General features: G+C 35.3%; 1 protein-coding gene across 5 annotated transcripts in view; it reads left to right on the plus strand.

The window, feature by feature from the left end:
* Window positions 1-25,707, plus strand: part of PTPN13 (protein tyrosine phosphatase, non-receptor type 13 (APO-1/CD95 (Fas)-associated phosphatase)) — a 226,789-nt gene that overhangs the window by 100,512 nt on the left and 100,570 nt on the right. For all 5 annotated transcript variants that reach the window (XM_011951790.1, XM_011951791.1, XM_011951792.1 and 2 more), the window contains exons 7-10: window positions 3,892-4,455; window positions 18,700-18,795; window positions 19,189-19,282; window positions 24,382-24,604. In XM_011951790.1, the coding sequence (XP_011807180.1) occupies window positions 3,892-4,455; window positions 18,700-18,795; window positions 19,189-19,282; window positions 24,382-24,604 (977 nt within the window). The remainder of the gene's footprint in view (window positions 1-3,891; window positions 4,456-18,699; window positions 18,796-19,188; window positions 19,283-24,381; window positions 24,605-25,707) is intronic.

The raw sequence follows: 25,707 nt of genomic DNA on the forward strand, positions 1-25,707 counted from the left end.
AGAATTAGATGGAAAAAAGTATGCAAATTTGGGGATAATGCCTTATACCTAGTGATTTAATTGTTCAGCTCAAATACAATAAACTTTTTTTATCTATAAGTAAATGACCTTAAAAGGTCTCTTCTTATATCTTACCTCCGAGATCTGTCACAGAAGCTAAGGCCTAAACTAGTGGGCTGTCTGCCCCTGCTTTGTTACCTAATACTGCCAATGCTGGTAAAATAGCTTCACTGAGCAGAAAGAAATTAAACATTTCCTGCCAAGCTTAAGGTGGAAACTTAAACTATTATTCAGATCAACATGGTGGTGCTTCAGAACTTAGGCATATTAATAATATCATGTTTCTTTCTTTTAAAATGCACTTGTACACATTTGTGAGGACACATGGGGACTTGGGGAGCCTCTTTTAATATTGAAATGTCATTTTGAAGTTTACTTCTAAGAGATGTGAATGTTTGAGTCTGGGTGAAGTGAAAGGTGAATGATGGTATCCAGTGTGGGATAATGTTAATCACATATAACAAAAATAGTTAAAACACAGTGTAATTTACAAGGAAGTTTTTTTCAACTTAAATAAATGGGATGTGTTCTATTACAAAGACTTTTTATACTCTTGAAATCTTACCCAAGGAATACAAATATGAAATCTTTTATTTGTAAATAAAGTCTATGTATTGTTTCCCATTTAGCTTTTAGCAAGCTATTCATTCTCCAGAAGGAAAATGCTTAGGGCCATTGCAGTGTTATAGTCAAGCAATAATGTTAATTGGAAATAGGGTGATGGCAGCGGAATTAGAATACATGAAATAATAAGATATCTTTGAGAATTTAAATAGCCATCATTTACTGATGGATTGATATGGGGATTAAATAAGGTAAAAGATTTAAGGATGGTGCCCATATTTCTGTTTTGAACAATCAGTTGAGTAATTGGGCCATTTATTGTAATAGGAAAGACTGGGGGAGAATGGACAGTTCTGGATGTGGGAAGCAAAGGATCAGTTTTGAGCATGTTGCATTTGAGGGTCTTCTGAAATGTAAGTAGAAGTTTCATTACATATGATTGGAACTCCCAGAGGAGGTCAGTGCTAAGCGTATCAGTTGGAAGTTGTCAAGGTATAGATGATATTAGTGACTTGTTAATGGAAGAAATTACATAAAGACAAAGTGAGTAGATGGAATTCTAAAACTGACACCTGAGGAAATCCAACATTTGGATATCTAATAAGGGAAGAAAAACCAAAGACTAAGAATGAGCAGTCTGACAGGTAGGATATATAGGTATATAAAGAGAGGAAAAGATTGAGTAAAGGATGGTCATCATAACCAGTTGTTACTGAGAAGTACAATATGTATACCAAAATGTCCGTCTGATTTGGCAAGTAGAGATCATTGGTCATAACTAATGAGAGTTGCTAATGTATGGAGTAGTTGGAAGCTGATTAAAATGGGTAGAATAATGAATGGGAAGTAAGAAATGGGAGACAGCAGCAGCTAGGGGGAAATGTGGTTAACAGAGGAAGATTTGGTTTGGTTTGGTTTGACTATGGGAGATACTAGATTATGTTCACATACTAATGGGAATATTCAATGGAAAGGAAGAATAATGAAAATATGAGGAGATAGCAACAGAGAATTAACCATAGAAGTAAAGTCTCTGATAAAGCAAACTTGTGAGGGGAGAATCCAGAATACATATTGGGGATTGGCCTTCAAATGGTAGGAAATTTCATCTTTTAAGATGGCAAAGAGAAGAGTAGACATAGCTGGGTGCGGTGGCTCACGTCTGAGATCTCAGCACTTTGGGAGGCTGAGGCGGGCGGATCACGAGGTCAGGAGATAGAGACCATCCTGGCTAACACAGTGAAACCCCGTCTCTACTCAAAATACAAAAACAAAATTAACACGGCGGCGGGTGCCTGTAGCCCCAGCTACTCGGGAGGCTGAGCGGGAGAATGGCCTGAACCTGGGAGGTGGAGCTTGCAGTGAGTCGAGATCGCGCCACTGCACTCGAGCCTGGGTGACAGAGCAAGACTCAAAAAAAAAAGAGTAGACATAGGTAGTATAGAATTACTCGTGGAAAGATGAGAAAGCCCTCCTCCAACAGCTCTGGTTTTCTTGGATTTATGACAACAGCATCAGCTAAAAGAGTAGGGAGTTAAGGTAGAAAATGTGAAGAATGAGGAAAAGTGAAACAGTCATTGTGGAAAGTAAACAGACTTACTATTAACACGTGGTGTTGCGTGTACAAAGTGATTGAGTATGAATTTATGGTGTTGCCACATACCCACTTGTTTGATGTTTTTCCAAGTTTTAACTGCTTGTTTGGTAGTCAAGGTAGCAGAATAAGGCAGATGGTTGAGTTCATCTATCTATGGTTTATGATCCTGGAATCCTTTCCATTCTTTTTTTTAAAATATAATGTGTTCTATCAATTTTCGAGAATATCTCTGTTCTCTATTCAATAAAATTTTAAATTAATGAGTTCCAAATGTGGTTTAAGAATATAACTTACCCCTAAAATAATGTAACACAGATATATGTTTATCAGTTTTCAAATTATCTTAGGTTAGAAGCTGGAGTCTGTGGCAATCTGTGTTTAGATGTGGTATGGTATATTTCTTGGTGTTCTTTATTTGATGTGCCCAAAATATAGATGTTATCCTTATTTACACTTCAGTAGATTCATGGGAAGATGAGGTACAATAAAAGCACAATGTTTTAATCTTATGCTTAAGCAATTATTTGCTGCCATTCTGAAATGAATTCACTTTTTAAAGATTTTTTAAGGTAAAATTTGTGTTCAGGAAATTAAAACTTATAGTTGTTACACTACAGAGGCAACTGATGTCTTTAAATAAATTAACAAGCAATTTATTATTACTAAGAAGGTTTTAGTCATTATTTTATATTGTATAGCAGATAGATTATCAAAAAGATCACAGAAGGTAGCACAGGAAATCTTCAGTGTTTGAGGGCTATTGAGTTAGTAACTATAAAGTATTTACCCACATTTCTTTTTTCAGTAGTGGACATATATATGATTTTTTGTTGAATCTATGGATTCACAAAATTACTGGATGGACATTTTTGGTGTGTGTCACATTTATAGACTACTGCCTTTAAAAAAAAGTAAAATGACTACTGATTTTAACTACCTCAGGAACTAAAGAATAAGAGTTGGTACTTTATTACAAATGGCAAATAATGGTAAATTATGTTCTAGAGGAAAAAACTTTTTTAGTGTATGAGGGTCTGCCATGGAAATATTCAGTTTCTTTCATAACTTAAACACAATCAAATTATTTGGATTTCAAACACAATAAAGTTTTCTGAAAACATATCTAATTATAATAAAATCGTGATACTTAAGAATTCCAAATGCTACAATCCTGTTTCCATCCAGAATATAGCAAGAATTCTTTGTTTCTTCCTTAAATGTATTTATTTAAAAGATCAGAATATACCCAGGCTTTATAGTGATATGACATAATGTTTGAGGTATACCTGTAGAAGTTAAAGTAGTTCACTATACATTCCATTATTGCCCCAAATCATTTCTTGGATAGTGAACATTCTTCCAAACTGGATAGTTGTCTGCTTTTTAAAACCAAATAATTCACATTTGATGAATAGAAAATAATACCACTCAAAAATGTCAGTTCAATATATTGATTTTATTAGATAAGACACGATGAACTACGAAAAGTTATGCAAGCATAGCATCTCTTTCCTCTTCCACTATCACCATCACCACCATACCATTTCACCTCAGATCTTCCATTTGGAACATTTAAGAAATTGCCACCACTTTCATTGTCAATAGTGGATTACATTTCCATTTATTTTCTAAAAATTCTGTGCATACATGATAGATTCTTATCATTCCAGGGAGAAGCTCTACTTCTGATGTACTAGACATACAAAAGGCTCCACTCTCTCATCAGACCTTTCTTAACAAAGGGCTTAGTAAATCTATGGGATTTCTGTCCATCAGAGATACACAAGATGAGGAGGATTATTTCAAGGACATTTTATCAGATAATTCTGGACATGAAGATTCTGAAAATACACGCTCCACTTACCAGTTCAAAACTAGTGGCCCAGAAAAAAAACCCATCCCTGGCGCTGATGTACTTTCTAAGAAGAAGATCTGGGCTTCATCCATGGACTTGCTTTGTACAGCTGACAGAGACTTCTCTTCAGGAGAGACTGCCTCATATCGTCGTTGTCACCCTGAGGCAGTAACAGTGCGGACTTCAACCACTCCTAGAAAAAAGGAGGCAAGATACTCAGATGGAAGTATAGCCTTGGATATCTTTGGCCCTCAGAAAATGGATCCAATATATCATACTCAAGAATTGCCCACCTCCTCAGCAATATCAAGTGCTTTGGACCGAATCCGAGAGAGACAAAAGAAACTTCAGGTTCTGAGAGAAGCCATGAATGTAGAAGGTTAGTAATTTTGTGCATGTTTGAGAGAGAATTGAAGAATTTTAAATGTTTTTTCAAAATAAAGAAGGGTTATTAAATTATTCCACAAGTCTTATTTTCACTGCCAAACATTTGTACCCTGGTTAATCTCGTACTTCTCTGTCAATTTCTGTTCTCCCTTCCATCAAAACCCTAATTGAAGTACTCTGCTTCCACAAAGTCATCCCTGATAAACATGCCCAGTCATGTTATAGTCTCTCAATATTTGGGGTAGCATATTTTTAGATTGTAAGCTTCTCAAAGGCAGGAGGCATATTTTCTACTTCTTTTTGCTTAAATTCTCCACCATACCATCTACCATGCACTATCTCATGGGAAGCTTCAGTAAATAACTGGTTTGTGGAAATAGAAAGCAGTTCATCAAAGTCAGCAGTGCTAGAGAACCTGAAAAGCATGGTTAAGGTGCATTGCTTCTCAAACCACCAGCTTCAAATTGCAAATTTTGGGGTGCAACTGTAGAAGATTATAATTTACTTTGACTGGAATAAAGTTTTGAATCCATACCTTTTGAATCATAGTACATTTTAGGTTTACAGAGTCAGCCTAGGTTTGAATTAGTTCCTCCATTGGTAACGATGTGGTGTTTACTTGGGCTTCATCACTCCAAGTCTAAATTACCCCATCTATAAAATGGGCTTCTCAAAGCAGGTTAATTAGGTAATGAATGTAAAGTGATTAATATTACATTATTAGTGTGAGTAATATAAAATAACTTTATAAATGGTAAATTCTTATTCTAGGGGAAAACTCTGTTTCAAAAATACTTGATTTCACACACAAAACTCAATATGTTGATTGGAGTAAAATTATGTCCAAGACATATGGATAGAGGCTATTTTCAGTATAAATAGTTGTGACATATAGATAGAGGCTATTTTTAGTATGAATATAAGCAAGAGAAAAGAAGAGATAATTTTTAATCTAATTCTGTACATTTTTTAAGATTCGAGTTTTATAACTGCCCTTGCTTCCTAGACAAATCCTAGGACATAGCTGATTAAAGACAACTTTAAGATGCTTTCTAGTTCAAAGAAAAGAATGACATAATTAAGGGTCATATTTATTTTTAAGGTCATTGTTCTAGTGTAATTTTTTTATTCATATATCTCCTTTAAAGTACTCTAAAGGTCTCTTGCCCTGTTACTTAAGTTTTAAGCATAGCATAGAACATACTTTCTGAGTTTTGCTTTGCTTCAAGTAAAAGAAGCTTTGCATTTTTTTTTTTCAATTTCAGGAATTGAAAATTAGTAAAGAGTTTGAAATTAATGGAGGAAATTATTGAATATTTAATTTATATGAGTTCCTATATAACATGAATTTTTCAAAAACATTAGCCAACTTTATGAGATGGTTACATATAATCTTGATCAAAAACTTTAAAAGATAGGAAGTAAAATTTTAGAAATGTGTGTTATACACCACTTCACAACTTTTGGAATTGTGATAGCAAAGAGATTAGGCACTTTCTATGGTTTAAAAGAAAAGTCTCCTTTTTTATGTTGTACAACAGCTAGTATATGAACATTAATTTAGTCTGAACTTCTGTCGAACATGTCATCATGGAAACAATTATATAAAGAAATCTTGTCCATTGTGGAAAAAAAACCCCTTCAATGATTCAAATAAATAAAACCGTTATAGTTTTGAAATAGAAATAATGAAGGTATGTACCAATCTAGATGAATATTTCTAACATTTGAAAGGCTAAGTAGTATCTTTTTTTTAATGTGAATATTAAAAATGAAATTATAGGCCAGGCATGGTGGGTCACACCTGTAATCCTAGCACTTTTGGAGGTCAAGGTGGGAGAACTGCTTGAAGTCAGAAGTTTAAGACCAGTCTGGGCAACATAGCAAGACCTCATATCTACAAAAAAATTTTTAAATTATCCAGGTGTGGTGCTGCAGACCTGTAGTTCCAGCTACTCGGGAGGCTGAGGTGGGAGGATCACTTGAGCCGAGAAGTTTGAAGCTGCAGTGTTGTGTCATCATGCCACTGCACTCCAGACAGGTCAACAAAACGAGACCCTGTCTCTAATGATAGTAATAATAAAATTGGCCAGGCGCAGTGGCTCATGCCTGTAATCCCAGCACTTTGGCAGGCTGAGGCAAGCAGATCACCTGAGGTCAGGAGTTCAAAACCAGCCTCAAAACATGGAGAAACCCCGTCTCTACAAAAAAAAAATACAGAAATTAGCCAGGCATGGTGGCACATGCCTGTAATCCCAGCTACTTGGGAGGCTGAGGCAGGAGAATCACTTGAACCCAGGAGGCAGAGGTTGCGGTGAGCCGAGATCACACCATTGCACTACAGCCTGGGCAACAAGAGCAAAACTCTGTCTCAAATAAAAATAATTATTATAATTTCTAATTTTTTTCTGTGTGATCTAAGTTTCAGAACATTCCTTGTCTTAATATTTGGTAAATTAGTAGTAATGTGAATTAGCAAAGCTTGAGATTTTTTTTTTTACACTTGAACCTTGCTTTGAGAGTTAAACAAGAAAAACATCAAACATTAATGGAAACATATTTAATCTGTTAAATTATACCATAATAGTCTATGTAATATATTTCATTTATTTTTCATTACCAATAACAAAATATATTAGACTATTGTACCATATGATTCTATTATCTTCTCAGATCATGTGTATGCACATGTGTGTAAGTGTTAAGGAAACTCAGACCATCTTATTTCTACATATACTTTTATATCTGCAAAGATGATACATAATTCTTGTAGAGTCTTATTTGTTCAAAAGGTAATTACGTATTTGATACATAATTTTCAGATTTAGAAATTTTGTATTTGTTATAGGATACACAAACAAAAGAAAAGCTTTTTTTAAAAAAAAAAGTGCTTTGAATTGTTTGATATAGGACAATCCTGAAATCTTTTTAACCAGGGTTTTCAAAAGCATTTGCTCTCATGAAGAACCTACCCATTATTCCCCCAGAGGATATTTTACAACCCAGTTAAACAAACACCTAAAAACGTTGGATTATTATGGAAATACACTACCTTAAATCTCCATTATTATATAGTAACTTGAAAGCAGCAATAAATTATATTTGCTTTAGACTATAAGCATTAATCAAAAGGAACGTTAGAGGTTTAGAATTCAAAAGCACTAATTCTTACTTGTTATTTAGTTGAGTAACCTGCTGGTCTTATGCTGTGCTTTTTCTAAAGGTGAGGTAATTTATGTTGCAAACAAGGCCAGGCGCGGTGGCTCACGCCTGTAATCCCAACACTTTGGGAGACCAAGGCGGGCGGATCACAGGTCAGGAGATCAAGACCATCCTGGCTAACACGGTGAAACCCCGTCTCTACTAAAAATACAAAAATTAGCCAGGTGTGGTGGTACATGCCTGTAGTCCCAGCTACTCAGGAGGCTGAGGCAGGAGAATCACTTGAACCCAGGAGGTGGAGGTTGCAGTGAGCCGAGATTGTGCCATTGCACTGCAGCCTGGGTGACAGAGCAAGACTCCATCTCAGAAAAAGAAAAAAAAAAAACAAAGATATGCAAGCAAACGTGCAGATTGGTAATAGAAAGATTTTAGCTACTATACAAAAAAAAAATAGAAAATCATATAAATCCCATTTTTCTCATTTAATTCTCATGAGAGACAGGCTTCACAGATCCCTTTTATATGTGATAAATCAAGCAGAACTGTAAATATCATTAATGTACACATTTTATTGTACACATTTCTTTCTTAAAATATTTATGTTTTAAAAGTTAAATGTTTTCTACAATTTTTGTGATCTTTAAATTTGGCAGTTGCTAATGGGTTTCAGTAATTATAGAATTAGAAGAGGTCTTAGAGCACATGTTATCCAAACATATCCTTGGGCTTGTGGAGATTTAATAACATACCCAAGATCACATAATGAGTTAATGATAGAATTTTATTATTTCAGAGATTGTAGATTTTCATCATGGATTTTCAGAATATCAGTCTTAAATATTTCACACTACATGTGACTTAAAAAAAAAAAATGTATTCCCACATTCATTGAGCTGATATAATAATTGGAAGAAACAAAATTGCTAAATTTTAATCTTTTTCTTTGGGTGTGCAAGGAGGGTTATTGAGTTAATAAGAAAGTTTTGTCCTGCAACCTCTGATACATAGCTTTTTCCTTAACCCATGCCCCATTCTCTTCAAAGGATCCTTTACCCAAATAACCTCCTCAGCATTTCCTCAGCTAACAACATCAACCAGCTAACTAGCATAGGGGACACCAGACCTTCAAATCATGGAATTTCAAAGTGGAAGGAATCTGGATACCATTTAAACCAAACATCTCATTTTCAGAGGTCCAGAGAAGTAGACTAGTTTGCCAAAGGAGATACATAATTCGTAATTCATAACAGAGCTGTATTTTGAATCCAAGTCTCTAGAGGCCAATTATAGGATTCTTCCACTCTGCTGTCCTCATTTAGAGAAGAGACCAGATACATGTCAGATACATGATTGAAGAGATGTTGTTACTGCCTGGGACACTGGACATTCAACTAACTGCCTACCAAGTCCCTTAAGTCTCTCCTTAACAAAATTATATACTTTTTAATACAGCAAAACAAGATAGTGTTATGAAAGAAAGGCTAAAAATGAGGCACTTTTGGTTCTTCATTAAACCATACAGTGCAGGAGTTAAGCTGAAACTCCATTATGTCATCTATTGTAGTAGATAGTATTTTGGTGGGATTCTACTATGGTCGGATCTTTAAGACAGCTAATCCTATGACTGACCAGATAGACCATAAATTATCAAAAAGCAGTGATTGACATTGAGTGGTCTGATTTCTTTGGGAACAAAATGAGATAGGAACAAAGATCTCAAGAAAGAAATTGTAGTTGAAATTGAAAACATATAAATAGAAGATTATTACTGTGATTATTAAGTTAACAACTTTTCAGATAGTTCTCCACATATGTAAAGCAGTAGGAAAGGGGCAGGAAGAAACATAACTTAGTTTTCTCTTGTGAAAACTAGTTTTAAAATTTGATGTTGCTCTTTTTTTGCTTCATTCTTTTAATTCTACTTTTTTTCACCTCAGCACAGGACTATCTAATTCTCTTCTTTTTTCTTAGTATTTTATTTTCTACCTCTTCAACTCCATCTCAAGATCTGCGTAGTTATTTGTTTTTTAATAGGAGTATCTGACAAATGTCTCTTTCTCTCTTTCTTGTAATGTGATTACCATACACGCCCTATTCATTGCTCTGTGGGTTGGCAGTAGATTCCCGATTATGAGAGATTGACTTGGAACCAGTACTGTGAGTGTAGTATGAGCAGTACTCCCACACCCTGGGTGGGGATCATGAATAGCATTTGGCTTCCAACAGTTGCAACTCCTCTGCATTCTGCACAATACTAGAAAGGAAAGTATGAAGAACAGATACAACTAATTTCTACAAAAGTGGTTATGGTTAAGTGTTATTTGTTTAATGGGTTGTTAATCAACCTAGTTCACATCAAAATGAAATATTGTTTTCTTCCTTGTAGTAGTGTGATCTCTGGTCCTAGCCTAGTTTTGCTATCTTGTGACTGCCCTGTGAACACAGCTTAGACTCTGTGTTGTGCAACTAGAATATGTAAACACTCAAGTATGGGAACCCATTCTCATTTGAGGAACCTTAATGTTTCATTTGAGAAGACTGAATTTAAAAGTTTACATTCTTGTGATTACACTTAACAAAAGCAAAGGGATGAATTTATAAGTGTGTGAGTTCAAGTATTATATGTGGTACTTTTAGTATTTATAATTTCATGGAGAGTTATGTATTTTTCCAAAACTTATTTTTCTTTTTTAAATTCCAAAACTAGTAAGGATGAACTATTTTAATTTTTATTTCTTTACTGTATTTCCCTTTGAATAGCAAGAAAAAAATGATTGAGTTATTATTTAAGTTACTCCATAAGCTAAAATAAATAATTTTAATATTCAGTTTCTATTTGATTTATATCAGTTCCACAGAAGTAAATGAGAAGCAGGGATTTTCTGTCATATTGGTCAAATATCATATGTATTTCAGGCATTAATGACTTAATTACTAGATTAAGAAAACTTAAGTATTAGATTATAAATGAGACACAAATATATTTAGTGTCTCTGAATTATAATGTAGATAGAATCAATGTCTCAGAAAGAAAAGAAGTGTCTACTGTGTTTCCATGGCTGGATTTTAAAGAGATTTGTAATTTAGACCAGTATGGTCCAACAGAATTTCTTTAATGGAGGAAATATTCTATATTTGCACAGTCCAACTCAGTAGCTCCTAGCTACGTGTGACTATGGAGCACTTGCAATGTAGGTAGTACAACTGAGGAACTGAATATTTTATTTAAACTTACATAGTTACATGTGGCTAGTAGTCACCATATTGGACAGTGCATCTTTAGTCTATTCCCATATGACATTAGGTCAGTGTAAAATACCAACAATCAGTTGAGAAAAGACCAGTTTTAGAACCATTTGGGAGAAGGTGAGCAATAAATCATTATTTAGTATAAGAATACAACTGAGAATATATATTTACTTCTCTTCTTTTGGATTATCCAAGTGGAAAAATAAAATTACATTTTTAAATACTAGGGAAAATTGAAGGTCAAACCAATACAGACTTTCCAGTGTCTGTATTCATGATAACGTGAGATCAGAGTTCACAGAAATAATATGCTCCTTTATTGGAAATGAGAGACCTAATTTAAATCTACCCATAGCATGGTTCACATAGACCCAGTTTGGCTTTGACATGCACTCTAAGGACGGACTGATATATCTTAAGAAAGATTGAAAATTGATCTTACTAACAATGAACATCATCACATTTTTTAAGACCCAGCAATTTTAAACTTAAGTGTTTCCTCATTTCATCGCAGTCCCCTTGTCTCTCCATTTGTCTCTCTGCCATGCAAGTTTGAATACGTTTATTCTCTGCTGTCAGCCATTTACCAATGTTCCATCACCTGAACAGGATAAAATTCTAGCTCCTTGGATCATCATACTTAAGGTTCCCCATGATTATATCTCTCATCTCATCTTTTAGCATTTCCCGTATCACGCCTCACACTATCATTCTCTCCCTTTCTCTGTCTCTCCCTCCCTCCCTTTTTCTTTCTCTCCTCCCCACTCCCTTCCTTCTTACTCTTTCACCCTCTTTTCCTCCCTCCTTGACTCCCCAGCTCTGAATTTGTGTGTATGTAGAGAAAAGAAATACACACACACACACACACACAAACACACACGTGTGTGGATGGATGGATGATTGATTGATTGATTGATCTACCTACCTACTTACCTACCTACCTATTTATAGACCATTTTATATTTCCTTGCCTTTATTCACACAGCAATCTGCCTTAAGACTCAAAGCTTTCGGACATTGATGTTTCAGGAATCTTTCCCTCACCTTCCTAGTTTAGGATGATGATGGGCTGTTTTTCTTTCAGGAGCTTGTCTTTCCTCCTACAGACCTCGAAAATTTGGCCTGGTTTAATTCATAGCTGTATCCTTAGCATCTGCCACTACACCTGACATATAATAGGTACTCAGTAAGTGTTAATATAAACAGAGTATTACATTGTGGCTATTAAAGAATTTTAATATATGCAGTGGTGCTATTTCAGATAATGGGTTACAACAATATTCTCTGGCAAGTTATACATATAGTGAGAAGAAATCATACCTCCTCTTCCTCTGTTTTGTCCAACTCTAAGAGTAAACTCACATACTTTTCACATATAACCTGAACAACCAACAGAGAATGTAATTGATTTCCTGTTGAACTCTGTACTCTTTGAAAGTTTTGAAAAGGACAATGAAGTCACAGTGAATCCTTGAAGATTCTGGAAGAATGATACAGTGAGCCTAGCCCACATCACAGCCCAGCTATGTGGCTACTGTATCACACAAGACCCCTAGAGAAGGAAGTGGAAACTGTTCATTCTTTTTGATATCCCTACTCTGCATATATTTTAGGTCTATGGAGTGACTAACAGTTTACAGAGCATTTCTCCATACATCTTTCCTTCCTTACATACATTCACACTTGTATGAGCTTTGTTCACCCAGGTTAAAAATTTTATTCATTATGTCTAGCTCTCAAGGGATTTAGAACATATTGTATTCATTGCAGTGTGGTGTAATATGGAATACAGTAGACTAGTAAACACATAAAAAAGACAGTCGCTAATCTCCCGAAATTATTTTCCCATAAAGGAAGCATAGAAAATAACACTTAATGTATGAGTACATAATATTATTACTGTGTTTTTTGCTTTGTTTGAAAATTGAAATATTTTGTTAGGACCCATATCCTTAAAAATGTGGAATTTTAAAAAATGTTTTATAGTTCTGCACTACAAAAGCAGTCATTTTATTTCTCTTTGAAAGTTGTATCTGTAATTAGGATCATGTATTAAAGGTAAAGAAATATCAGGGTAAAAGTGGTTATTTAATTCTTGTTGCAATTGGCTGAGTCTCACTTTCTGCATATTACTTGTCTGAGCTTGAATATGTATCACTTGTAAATGGTGTTTCTAGATTACAGTTTTTTTTGCTGGCTTAGAATCATTTTAATGTGAAAATTGTAGACTTTAATGTTTCATTTGAAATAGCTTTATATAATCCCAGAATATTATGCAGATCTTCATAATCCAAGTCTGATGTCCTAAACATTTAAACTCTAGTGTACATGATCACATGCCACAACTTTGTATGATAAAAGTGCTAATTGTGTTAAGTGGTGGCAGAAATTGACACTCTTAGTTGTCAAGAATTTATGGCAAAACACACTTGCCTGTTGAAAAACTGCTTTTCATTGTTGCTGTATAAATGGCATCAATATAATATAGTCACTGTGAATTTTGTTCAGAGGACAAGATTACAGATAAAGGCTAATAAAATATTTGTTAGGTTTTTATACCTCATATTCTGACAAAAAGTATACTTTTAATTATGGTAAAGTAGTGCTAGAGATGAAAGGATATCTTCTAATTTCAGAGTATATGTGATTATAGAATCTGTATAACTAGACTGCTGTCCAAATCTCAATTATTTGTTTTCTGTTTTTTCTTGAGACAGGGTCCTCGCTCTGTTTCCTAGGCTAGAGTGCGGTGGCATCGTCTTACCTCACTACAACCTCTGCCTCCTGGGCTCAAGCAATTTTCTTGCCTCAGCCTCCCAAGTAGCTAGGGCTACAAACATGTGCCACCATGCCTGGTTGCTTTTTTTTGTTTTTGTTTTTGTTTTTGTTTTTGTTTTGTTTTTAGAGTTTCACTATGGGGTTTCACTACGTTGCCCAGGCTGGTCTCAAACTCCTGGGCTCGATCAGTCCACCTGCCTCAGCCTGCCAAAGTGCTGGGATTACAGGCATAACCAAACATGATGGCCCAAATCTTAATTCTTTAAACCATTCTTCATTAGTCCTTATTCTTTTCATTCTTCCTTGACTATTCTACTAAATGGTTTTGGAGAGAATATATTGATATAAGTTTTATGTGTTTGTGTACATTTATTTACACACACCCTATTTGGTACTTCTTTTTTGGGGACATCACATTTGGTGACATAAAGCCTAGGCTGATTTTACCCTCCCATTTGCTCTTTTCTTCTCATTAATATTTCTAACACTGTGATTTTTTGCTGAAACTTCATTTTTTGTAACTGAAAACTAAGTACTCATAGGAAGTCAAAAAGAAGGAAATTGTCTAGTAAAATAAGGAAAAATTATGATTCTGAATGGACCCTAGTACACTAATTTTTACATTGTAGGCTTCATTTAGATATTTACTAGCTGAGAAAAGAAATTTGCAAACCAACAAATTAGATATTGAGACTAATTTTCAACCCCACTAAAGGCAAATAAATTCAATTTGACAACTGTAATGGTGAAAGCTTAAAATTTTGCCATTACAGTTATAACATTGCAATGAAGGTGGCTACATGTGCATTTTATAAAATGTGTATTGGTTATTCTAATAGGTCCATTGCACATGATTCAAGAATTTTGGCATTCAGAAAACTTTGTAATATTCTGGCCAGGTGCGGTGGCTTACATCTGTAATCCTAGCACTTTGGGAGGCCAAGGCGGGCAGATCATGAGGCCAGGAGATCAAGACCATCCTGGCAAACATGGTGAAACCCCGTGTCTACTAAAATTACAAAAAAAAATTAGCCGGGCGTGGTGGCAGGTGCCTGTAGTCCCAGCTATTCGGGAGGCTGAGGCAGGAGAATGGCATGAACCCGAGGGGCGGAGCTTGCAGTGAGCGGAGATCGGGCCACTGCACTCCAGCCTGGGTGACAGAGCGAGACTCCGTGTCAAAAAAATGAAAAAGAAAACTTTGTAATATTCTGTAAGTATGTAGAAGCATCCTTTTTGTTTAAAAAATAATAATAATAACCTGATACTTTCTAGTTTAACTACCAGCCAGGTTTTGTTGGTACTGGGAAATGGGTACATGAAGATTCATCATACTCTTTATTTTTGTGTCTGTTTGGAAGTTTCCACATACACAATTTTTTGAAAATCACCCGATTAATACCACATTCCTGGGATCTGTACCAAATCTAAAGTGCTGGAATTATACACTCAAAAATAGAAAACATGTTTGTGTGTCTGAATCCTCTAAAAAGAAAAATAGTTAATAATGTTAGCATACCTCATTGACAATTAGATATTACCTCTCCTCAGCAGACCAGAACAGAGGAAGAAAACCACTTCTATCTGGTTAGTGCCTACTAGATATCTTTATTTGCAGGTCATCTCAGAGAACCAAGAAATGTTTCTGCTCAGATGACCTGTAAACATGGAAAATGTGCCTCTCCATATATATCACTGCAAGATTCTCTTGGTAAAGAATATGTAATTTTATAACAACACCTGAAACGTTAAATTTATTATTCGGAAATTTTCCAAGACACACTTCAGAACATAAGAAGCTCACAAAAAAGATTCTTACTACTTCAGTTGACATAGATACACCCACTCCTACCTCAGTATTGGAAGAAAAAGAAAAAAGTCTTTCTACCCCTAATAGGCAAAGCAAGTTATCCCATTTGTATTTTGGAGTACCAGTGCCCTATTATTATAAAACAGTAACGTATCATAAGGTAATAACCTCCTCCCCGAAGGTATATTACTGAAAACATTTACAGACCAATAGTTCATCAAGGGAAAATGATTTATTATGTTTTTAAGAATGGTTAGTCAAAGTTGCGTTTATTTGTTTTACAGAAGGAACCCAGAGATTGAAAAAAGTTTATTAGTAGTGTCAGAGTAAACTGAAGAAAAAATAAAATAAAACATAGGGTAGTAGTAAGGGTGAGGAAATATGGATATGTGAAACAATATGAGAACAATTATAAAGTACCACCAAAGAATGGAAATTCAGATTAAAATTTATTTATGATGTTACAGCCATTTTGCAAAAACAGTTGTGAAACAATAAATTCGTTTATTACTTAATATGGGGTGTGAAATTGTAACAAGGCATAACATCCAATTGACTAAAAGTTATTTACTCAGTTTATTGAATAGGTTTACTGTGACTTCTACTTTTCTCTGTAAGATATTAAAACCATACTGTCTGTTTAGGTTTGGTTCTTATCCATGGCCTTATTGGTCTTACTGTCCTGTGTGTTGCAATTCCAGGTTTGCAGTTTGGTTAAGTTTTTTTGGAAAATTTCCTTAAAAATTTAGCATGAGGATTCTGTAACAATAAAACAAATGTACTTTGTTGTTCCTTGAAAATAGCAGTTCTTCCTAAGTAAAAATATAACTTGTATATAATGTACCATATTCATTCAATTTAAATTAGTATTAAATAAAATTGTTGTTTTCCATCTTCTATAGTCCTTTCAGATTACATTCATAGTAAACCAGAGAATTATTTTAAATTGTTTAGTTTACCATAAGACTTTCCTGTGATAGGATGCAATCATTTAGGAAAAAAAGAACTGGTAAATACCTTGGTTTTTCAGTTTTAAAACTCAATTGTTGTATTATTGATATTTCTGTTCACCATACCCAAAGCCAGACAAAGTCAAGTATGCAATATTATTCCTAGTTCTCCAAGTAAACATTATCCTAGAAGCAGTATAGAACTTTCTCTCCATGGGGTCTGTGGCCAGTCATCTACACTTCTTCTCGCATTTATTTAAAGCTTTGTCTCAACATGACTTATCCTTTCTGGGGCATGACCTCTCAATTTCCAGTTCATCATCCCTATTCTGGTTCCACAAACCTGGTTTCTATGGTACCATTTAACTATTTCATTTTTTCTTTTTTTTTCTGTTAAGAATGTCTATTAAACATCTTCTAACATAAGGAATAATTTCATCATGTGAATGAAGACTGTCCTCAGGTTTGCACACTAGCAAAAAACAATTCCACACCAACCTTGATTCTCTACTGCTGTGCACTTCGTGTCACTCCCCAGTTTTAGCTACTTCCCAGGGTCTCTTTTCTACAGTGTCAAAAAAAAAAAAGACACAAGAAAATTCTGATTGGTTCCACTAAAACTTAGGTATTCTAGCCTATCCTACATCTTCATGGCTACATGAAAGCTTTCATGTACGTTTTGCTGACTTTCATCAACATTGTTCACAGCAGAATTTCTTTAATCTTCTCAAGCTTCAGCCAAACAGGCTCCCAAGAGGTGATTGACTTTTTATTTCCAGGCAACTTTCTGACATGAATATCCTGGGATTGCCTCTGTATTTTCACCTTTTCCCTTGTCTGTTAGTTACTTCTTTTAAGAAGGAAAGATTTTTCCTCCTTGCCAGTCTACTCATCCCACATGTGTTCTTTTTTCCATCTCCTGTTTTCTTCAACACATTTTTTATCAGTTTTTCCCACTACCATTTGCAACTTCAGTCTCTTCCACTCAACGGGCCTATTATCCACCACCTGAAATCAAGCACATTCATTCATTCCTCTGTACAAAAAAAAAAAAAACCTCTCTATTTTTTTAAATCTTTTTTTATTTCCCAAATCCTCAAAAATTCTTGAAAGAATACTGTGTACTCATTTTCTCAAATTCTTACCATCTAGTTCTTCTTTAACTCTCTCTGATTTGGCCTCTGACCTATTCATGCAATGAAAATAGTTCTCCTAAAAATCACCGGCGACCTTTATGTACCACTTATATACATTTATTCACTCAGAAAATATTAATTTTGTGCTTGCTATGTACCAGGTACTTGCTAGATTGTACCACTGCACTCCAGCCTAGGCAACAAAGTGAGACCCTGTCTCTAAAAAATAAAATAAATCTAGTTGAGGATCAGCTTATAAAAGGCTTTGAATACCAAGCTAAGAAGTTTTTAAACTGTATGTTGAAGACTCTAGTTTCAAGGATTTTAAGAAATATAATAGCTCAGGTTTTCATTTCTGGGAAGTTTACTTTCTGTAATGTGAATTATGCAAAGGAGCAAAACTGCAGAAAGGGGATTTAGGAGACAGGTAGTAGCTCAGGAGTGACATGAATAGTGCTCAACGATGCAAACAGTGGGGCTGAAGAAGAGGGGATGGTTCGGAAATACTTAGAAGGTAAGATTTAGATTTTAGTCCACACTTGCCCCTGGGCCCAGCCCCCTTGTACAGTGCACACTTTGCACAAACCTACGCAGTACCCCCTTCCAAATGCTTATCTTATTCTGGTGGAACTAAGTATTCTGTGTCAAATTAAGTATTGAGTTATTTATCTTCCACATTTCAAATTCTTTGAGATTGTTTTGTCTTTGGAGTGTCTATTCCTCATAGAATCTAACAGAATTACACATAGTAAACATTCAAAAACTGTAATAATGATGCTTACATAGTATCCGCTCTAAAAGCTTTGCGTATGTTAATTCAGTTAATTCTCACAGTCTTATGAGATGTGCACTATTATTATACCCCCTTTCTGGCTGAATTAAAAGAAAAGTCATGGGGAGGTTAAATTACTTTCCTGAGGTCACACACTAGAAAGTGGTAGAACTGAGATTCAAACTGAGGCAGTCTGGCTCCAGAGTCCATGCTCACAACCAACTCAAAAATTGGAGCCCATTATTTGAATACACTCCAGCGACTGGTAAATTTAAAGCAATGTATAAAATGTTTTAGTCCCACAAGATTAAAAGTAATATTTTGATTTATGTGGAATAGCGAATGAGTTTGTTTTCTAATCTATGTGTTTTCATCCTTTTAGAACCAGTTCGAAGATACAAAACTTACCATGGTGATGTTTTTAGTACCTCCAGTGAAAGTCCATCTGTTATATCCTCTGAATCAGATTTCAGACAAGGTAGGAGGCATCTGAAACAAGCAAACTGTTTGTAAGAAACCACGATTATTATTATTTTCAATAGTGTTGAAATATTAATATAAATTGTCAGAAAGAATAATACTATCTAAAATTGCAAAATTAAAAAAAACTGCTGGTTACTTAGTAGTAGTATAAGAACTAGATAGCAGTTTCATCATATAATGATGTAGTCCTTTTCATTACAGAGATAATAATTCATTGTCTTTAAAAGTAACATGATTTACCTCAAAAGAGTTTAATAACATTATGTCATTAATTTTGTTCTGTGAATTTGATTTGTACAACTCTGTCTGCTAAGTGTTTGAGTTTTAAATAAAATTACTCTCATGTTTCTATCACCTGTGCCATTATTTCTTTTTCATTCATAATTAGTGAAAAGAAGTGAAGCCTCAAAGAGGTTTGAATCCAGCAGTGGTCTCCCAGAGGTGGATGAAACCTTAAGTCAAAGCCAGTCACAGAGACCAAGGTATGTCATGAAAAAGTAGTGATGATACAGTTTCAGTGACCAGTGTTTGTTTTTTATTTGAATTAAATAATTTTTGTTGTTGTTGTTGTTGTTGAGACGGAGTCTTGCTCTGTCACATAAGCTGGAGTGCAGTGGCTCAATCTCGGCTCACTGCAACCTCCTTCTCCCAGGTTCAAGCAATTCTCCTTCCTCAGTCTCCCAACTGGCTGGGATTACAGGTATGCGCCACTGTGCCTGGCTAGTTTTTGAATTTTTAGTAGAGATGGGGTTTCACCATATTGGTGAGGCTGGTCTCAAACTCCTGACCTCAAATGATCCACCTGCCTTAGCCTCCCAAAGTGCTGGGATTACAGGCGTGAATCAAGTATAATTTTTTTATTATTATCCTTCTCCCTTTATTTTTTGTATTTTCCTTTTCTCTTCATTTCCCTTAGCTCTCTTTGTTTTTATAAAAGTTCTCAGAAATTCATCAATTATATGAAAGAGTATTGGAATCTTTTAAAATCATGATGATTTGCTCTAATTATTTATAGTTGTGCTTAATTTTTAAAATTATCAATATGAATATAAAATAACAGGAATTTGAAGGCATGGGATTAAAAATCTGTGAGAAGATAGTAAACCTTGATTTCTAAGAGAATAATACCTCTCTTGAAAGGCTGGAATAGGCTCAGCCAGCAAGCTTTCAGTGAGTATTTATTTACTGAATGAATAGTGAGTAGGTTACCACTAAGTAACCTATTATGTAAAAAGTTAATTATTCACTATTTCCAGGCTTAAAAGAGGTTATGCGGTATTTTTTTTAAAGCCTGATTTAGGCTATTTAGAGTTCATTTTTATAGTGACATACTTAGTGAATTTCTTATAAGGTGTTAGTATTATGTTTGTGCTCAGCTTAGGATGGTGGTATTATAGCTGTGTGTTGATTTATGTTGTTTAAACTGAAAGGTGTCAAGTCAGCAGTGATGTGTGTCTTTGTCGTGTATGCCCAGGTCCCTTATGTGAACAAAAGATGTAGTTAATGCTAAACATTAATTTCAAATTTGTAATATATTAGAGAACCAGAGGTTGCTTCAGAATTTACTTCTAAAATGTGGGAATCCTTTCTAATTCTGTATTTCAGTTTGTTTAATTCAGGTGCCACCAAATAGAAAAGAATCACTTGGAAATAAACAGAAACTTGCCCCTTAGCTAATTAATTCTGCTAGACACTGTTTCACACTTGTAAACTATTAATAGGTCAGGTAACCCTAGCCATGTGATTAAAACAGACTATTCACAGTTCAGAGTCTACGTAATTAAATACTTTACACTAAAATTATTCTTTAGTTAATGGTCCACTTTTTTTTGAGACGGAGTCTCGCTTTGTTGCCCAGATGGAATGTAGTGGCGCTATCTCGGCTCGCTGCAACCTCTGCCTCCCAGGTTCAAGCAATTCTCCTGCCTCAGCCTCCCAAGTAGCTGGGATTGCAGGAGCCTGCCACCACGCCCAGCTAACTTTTGTATTTTTAGTAGAGATGGGTTTCACCATCTTGGCCAGGCTGGTCTTGAACTACTCCTGACCTCAAGTTATCCACCCACCTCAGCCTCCCAAAGTGCTGAGATTACAGGTGGAAGCCACTGAACCTGGGCTAATGGTCCACTTTTATTTAAAGTTGTTTCTTTTGTTTCTTGTACTTTTTAAAATAGTCTATAATTTTTTTTCTTTGAAGAAAACTCCGGTAAGTATTCATTTACATAAAGCAATCTATATTTGCATAATAGCATTTTATATTACTGTGTGCTTGTGATGACCCTATTTTGATAATTTTGGACAAAGAGGTAGGAGACAAAGATCTATGCTTTATGTTACACAGTTTTTCTTTTTATTTTTTAACATTTATTTTCGGTTTGGGGGTACATGTGAAGGTTTGTTATATAAACACATGTCACAGGGGTTTGTGTACATACTATTTTGTCAAGTAGGTATTAAGCCCAGTACCCAGCAGTTATCTTTTCTGTTCCTCTCCCTCCTCCCACGTTCCCCACTCAATTAGACCCCAGTATCTGTTGTTTCCTTCTTTGTGTTCAGAAGTTCTTGTCATTTAGCTCCCACTTACAAGTGAGAATATGTGGTATTTGTTTCTGTTCCCGCATTAGTTTGCTAAGGATAATAGCCTCCAGCTCTATCCATGTTCCCACAAAAGACATGATCTCATTCTTTTTCATGGCTGGATAGTATTCTGCTGTGTATATGTACCACATTTTCTTCATACAATCTGTCATTCATGAACATTTAGAACATTTAGGTTGATTCCATGTCTTTGCTATTGTAAATAGTGCTGCAGTGAACATTCGTGTGTATGTGTCTTTATGGTAGAATGATTTATATTCCTATGGGTATATACCCAGTAATGGGATTGCTGAGTCTAATGGTCATTCTGCTTTGAGCTCTTTGAGGTATCTCCATATCGTTTTCCACAATGGTTGAACTAATTTACACTCCCAACACTGTGTAAGTGTTCCCTTTTCTCTGCAACCTCACCAGCATATATTATTTTTTGACTTTTTAATAATAGCCATTCTGACTGGTGTGAGATGGTATCTCATTGTGGTTCTGATTTGCATTTCTGTAATGATCAGTGATATGAAGCTTTTTTCAGTGCTTGTAGGCTGCATGTATTTTGAGGGTGTCTTTTCATATGCTTTGCCCACTTTTTAATGGAGTTGTTTGTTTTTCTTTTGTAAATTTAAGTTCTCTATAGATGCTGGCTATTAGACCTTTGTCAGATGCATAGTTTGCAAATGTTTTCTCCCATTTTGTAGGTTGTCTGTTTACTCTGTTTTTCTAATGAAGCAAAAGCATGTAGGAATAACAATAAGAAACCAATATTGAATTGCACAAAGCTCAGTGTTGAATTGAGGGAGAATGTGTTTTAGAAGTGACTTTTCTCTATGCATAATTTGGAACCTATGAATAGTTACTATTATGCCCACTTTAGCCAATTGAAAACTCTTGCTTTTACTATAAACAATAGAAATAGAGATAACACCTGAAGAAGCATTGGGATATGTGTAAACAATTGATTTACAGCCAATTTGGTTTGGATTTTTAAATTTTAAAACATACTCATTGAAGTAAAATTAAATCATTTTGGGAGCCTTATGTTAATTTTCTTGATAAGGAACCTCAAAAGTGTCAAGGTTATGAGAGAATCTTAATTTTGATTGTTTCCATATTTTATTTAAGGAAACATTAAGGCAACCGTATTTGTCAAATCTATGTTTAAGGGGTAAACTGTATTTTTTTTTCATACTTTATGGGGAGAAAAAGCCCATGTGGTGTTCATAGCATCTGAGTCAGATGTAGGTTTAGGAAATATTTTAAGAAAAATATTTCAGGAAATAGATTGTTAGCTGTATGTATGTATTATCTAATGTTACGTTGCTAAACTCTTTCTTTTTACTAGTTCCATCTTTTTTCTACCCACTTAAATACACGTTAGCTTAAAATACTGTCCAAATTCCTATTCACTTGCAGAATACACTCTGATAATATCCTTAACATACTGGTACATAGTCAGGAGTCCTGTTTTCTTCTTTAGGTCACACATTTGTAAAATCTATAAATAGTGCTGTATTTGTACATGTTGCATGCTTCTTTACAAAAGTTTCCATTCCCTTTAGCTGGAATAAAATGGCAAAACAGATCCAGAGAGTGCTATTGATTTGTATCATAGTGGGGTGGGGGGAGATTAACAGGAAATTATGAGTCAGATGCAGCAGAATGAGTAATTTTTTTATTCTGAGCTATCAAAAGTGTCTTTCAGTGACCAAAAAGGGCATTCAAAGTGGTTTCCAAAGAGAATTTCTAAGCCTTTTTATATATTAGCTTTTGAAGTAAGTTTATCCATAGTACATTCCCACTGCCTCTATGCCTCTCTGCTTGTTGAGGTAACCTTTGTTTCTAACTCCAAACAGAGTTGCTTTTGTTTTTGATTTTTGTCTCAAACTTTTCAGTTTTTATAGAAGTTTGGGTTAGATATCATATTTGGAGAGACAACAGTGATAATTATCTTTGCTACCTTTTAGTAGCTCTGATGTAAAATAATTTTAGCTAGAAGACTGTAATATTTTATGAAAATAACAGGTTTGAGTGTAAATGTGTGCATTCAAGGTCTTATTATTATCTTTGACCCTCCCCTTAAGTGAGAGTGAGCCATAAAATTACATTCAGTTATTGACTTTACAAGTAATCATTGAGCACCTGCCATGTAGTAGGTGCTTTTAGATACTGGAGATAGAGTTGTGAACAACACAGAAAGTCCCTTGAGGGAAATGAGAGATAGCCAATAACTATGAAAAAGCAAGTAAATAATAATACTGCCATATAATGATGGTGCCTTGAAGAAAGATGAAGCTACTTAAGCAGATAGGGAGAGCAGGGAGTAATGTCTAAATTCTGTTTTATATAGGTAGTATGATCAGAGTTTCATTACTAGAACAAGAGGCTCCTAACACCCAAGAGACTTCAAGGGTTTCAGGAGCTCTTTGTCAAGAACTGGGGACAAAGATCAAATACATATTTCCTTCCCTTTCCCCCTTCCCCCTCTCCCATCCCCCCTTCCTCCTCCCTCTCCTCCTTCCCCTCCCCCTCTCAGTCTCCTCTCCTCTCCTTTCTTCTGTCACCCAGGGTGGAGTGCAGTAGTACCATCCCAGCTCACTGCAGTCTCAACCCCCTCACCCCCAGGCTCAATCAATTCTACGCCTCAGCCTCCTGAGTAGCCAGGACTACGGGTGTGTGCCACCCTGGCCAGCGAATTTTTTGTATTTTTTTGTAGAGACAGGGTTTCACCATGTTGCCCAGGCTGGTCTTGAACTCCTGGACTGAAGTGATCCACCCACCTCACCTCCCAAAGTGCTGGGATTACAGGCATGAGCCACCACGCCCGGCCTATATATTTCTTCATACTATACTGTGTAATGCAAAGATTCTTCTTAGATGGGAAAATAAAATTTGTTTAAGCTCTTGCAACCTTACTTAAAATGAAGTTTGCTTGATTAGCCTTAAAACAATTGTTTTCCTCCCAGTCCTCACCTGTCTCCTCTTTTCTATATAGCAGACAATATGAAACACCCTTTGAAGGCAACTTAATTAATCAGGAGATCATGCTAAAACGGCAAGAAGAAGAACTGATGCAGCTGCAAGCCAAAATGGCCCTTAGGCAGTCTCGGTTGAGCCTATATCCGGGAGACACAATCAAAGCGTCCATGCTTGACATCACCAGGGATCCATTAAGAGAAATTGCCCTAGAAACGGCCATGACCCAAAGAAAACTGAGGGTAAGTTGATTCTCAGGTCACTACACATCTAGACCTGCTCTGAGAGGAAACTCTTGGGCAAAGTACTTTTAAAAATTGCTATAGGTATCCATCTAAAGTTACCTGTAGATGAAACTGAAATCCCATATTCATTTCCACTGGGATTAAATATCTTTTGGTTGATATTAAAATAAACATTTAGCCATTTTCATTATTCCATTTAAAAAATAACTTAGATGAATTTAGAGTGTCCTAACTATATACTTTAAAAGTATATTCATAATCCTTAACGTTAACTGGCTGTATTTGGTATTGTGGGGGATTATTTTTTAATATTAAGAAATTTATTATTCCATATGTTGAGAAGATCAGACATGGAAAGTTCAAGATTAGTTCCAAAGTTCAAGAATGTTATGAAGTGCATTTCATCTTGCTGCTCCGTCATTCTCAGAATTATAGTAATAATTGACTTTATAGTTAAAAGAGGACTCCATTAGCTCCAGACATCATATCCTCACATTTACAGTATCCAAAGACAGGAAGGAACAAGTCTGTGTCTTGTATCATGTGGAAGGATATTTTTATGTCTGTTCTTCTAGTTGGTATATTTTTCTTTCAACCTGACTTTAAATGTATTTTTATAAACGTAAAATCAAAATGAACGGTTCTTTTCTCATGTAAACTATCTTAAACATTTTACAACTTCTATATTATTGTTAGTGTTACAAAATACTTTATTATGTGACTTTACTGTGTGCTATAATTTCTTTAGTCAGTTCCAATTATTGGACATTTTAAATGTTTCTGATTTGCTGTTGAAAGTAATGCTCTAAAGCAGGGCTCCACAGGTCTGCATTGGTCCATGGCCTGGTCACAGCAGGAGGTGAGCAAGGAGCTAGCATTGCCACCTGAGCTCCACCTCCTGTCAGATCAGCATCAGCATTAGATTCTCATAGGAGCATGAGCCCTGTTGTGAACTGCGTTACATGTTCCTTATGAGAATCTAATGCCTGATGATCTGAGATGGAACAGTTTTGTCCCAAAACCACCCACTCCTACCTGTCTGTGGAAAAATTGTCTTCCACAAAACCCGTCCCTGGTGCCAAAAAGATTGGGGACAGATG

This window comes from Colobus angolensis, unplaced genomic scaffold, assembly GCF_000951035.1.
Source record: "Colobus angolensis palliatus isolate OR3802 unplaced genomic scaffold, Cang.pa_1.0 Scaffold328, whole genome shotgun sequence".
In the NCBI taxonomy this organism is placed as follows: Eukaryota; Metazoa; Chordata; class Mammalia; order Primates; family Cercopithecidae; genus Colobus; species Colobus angolensis.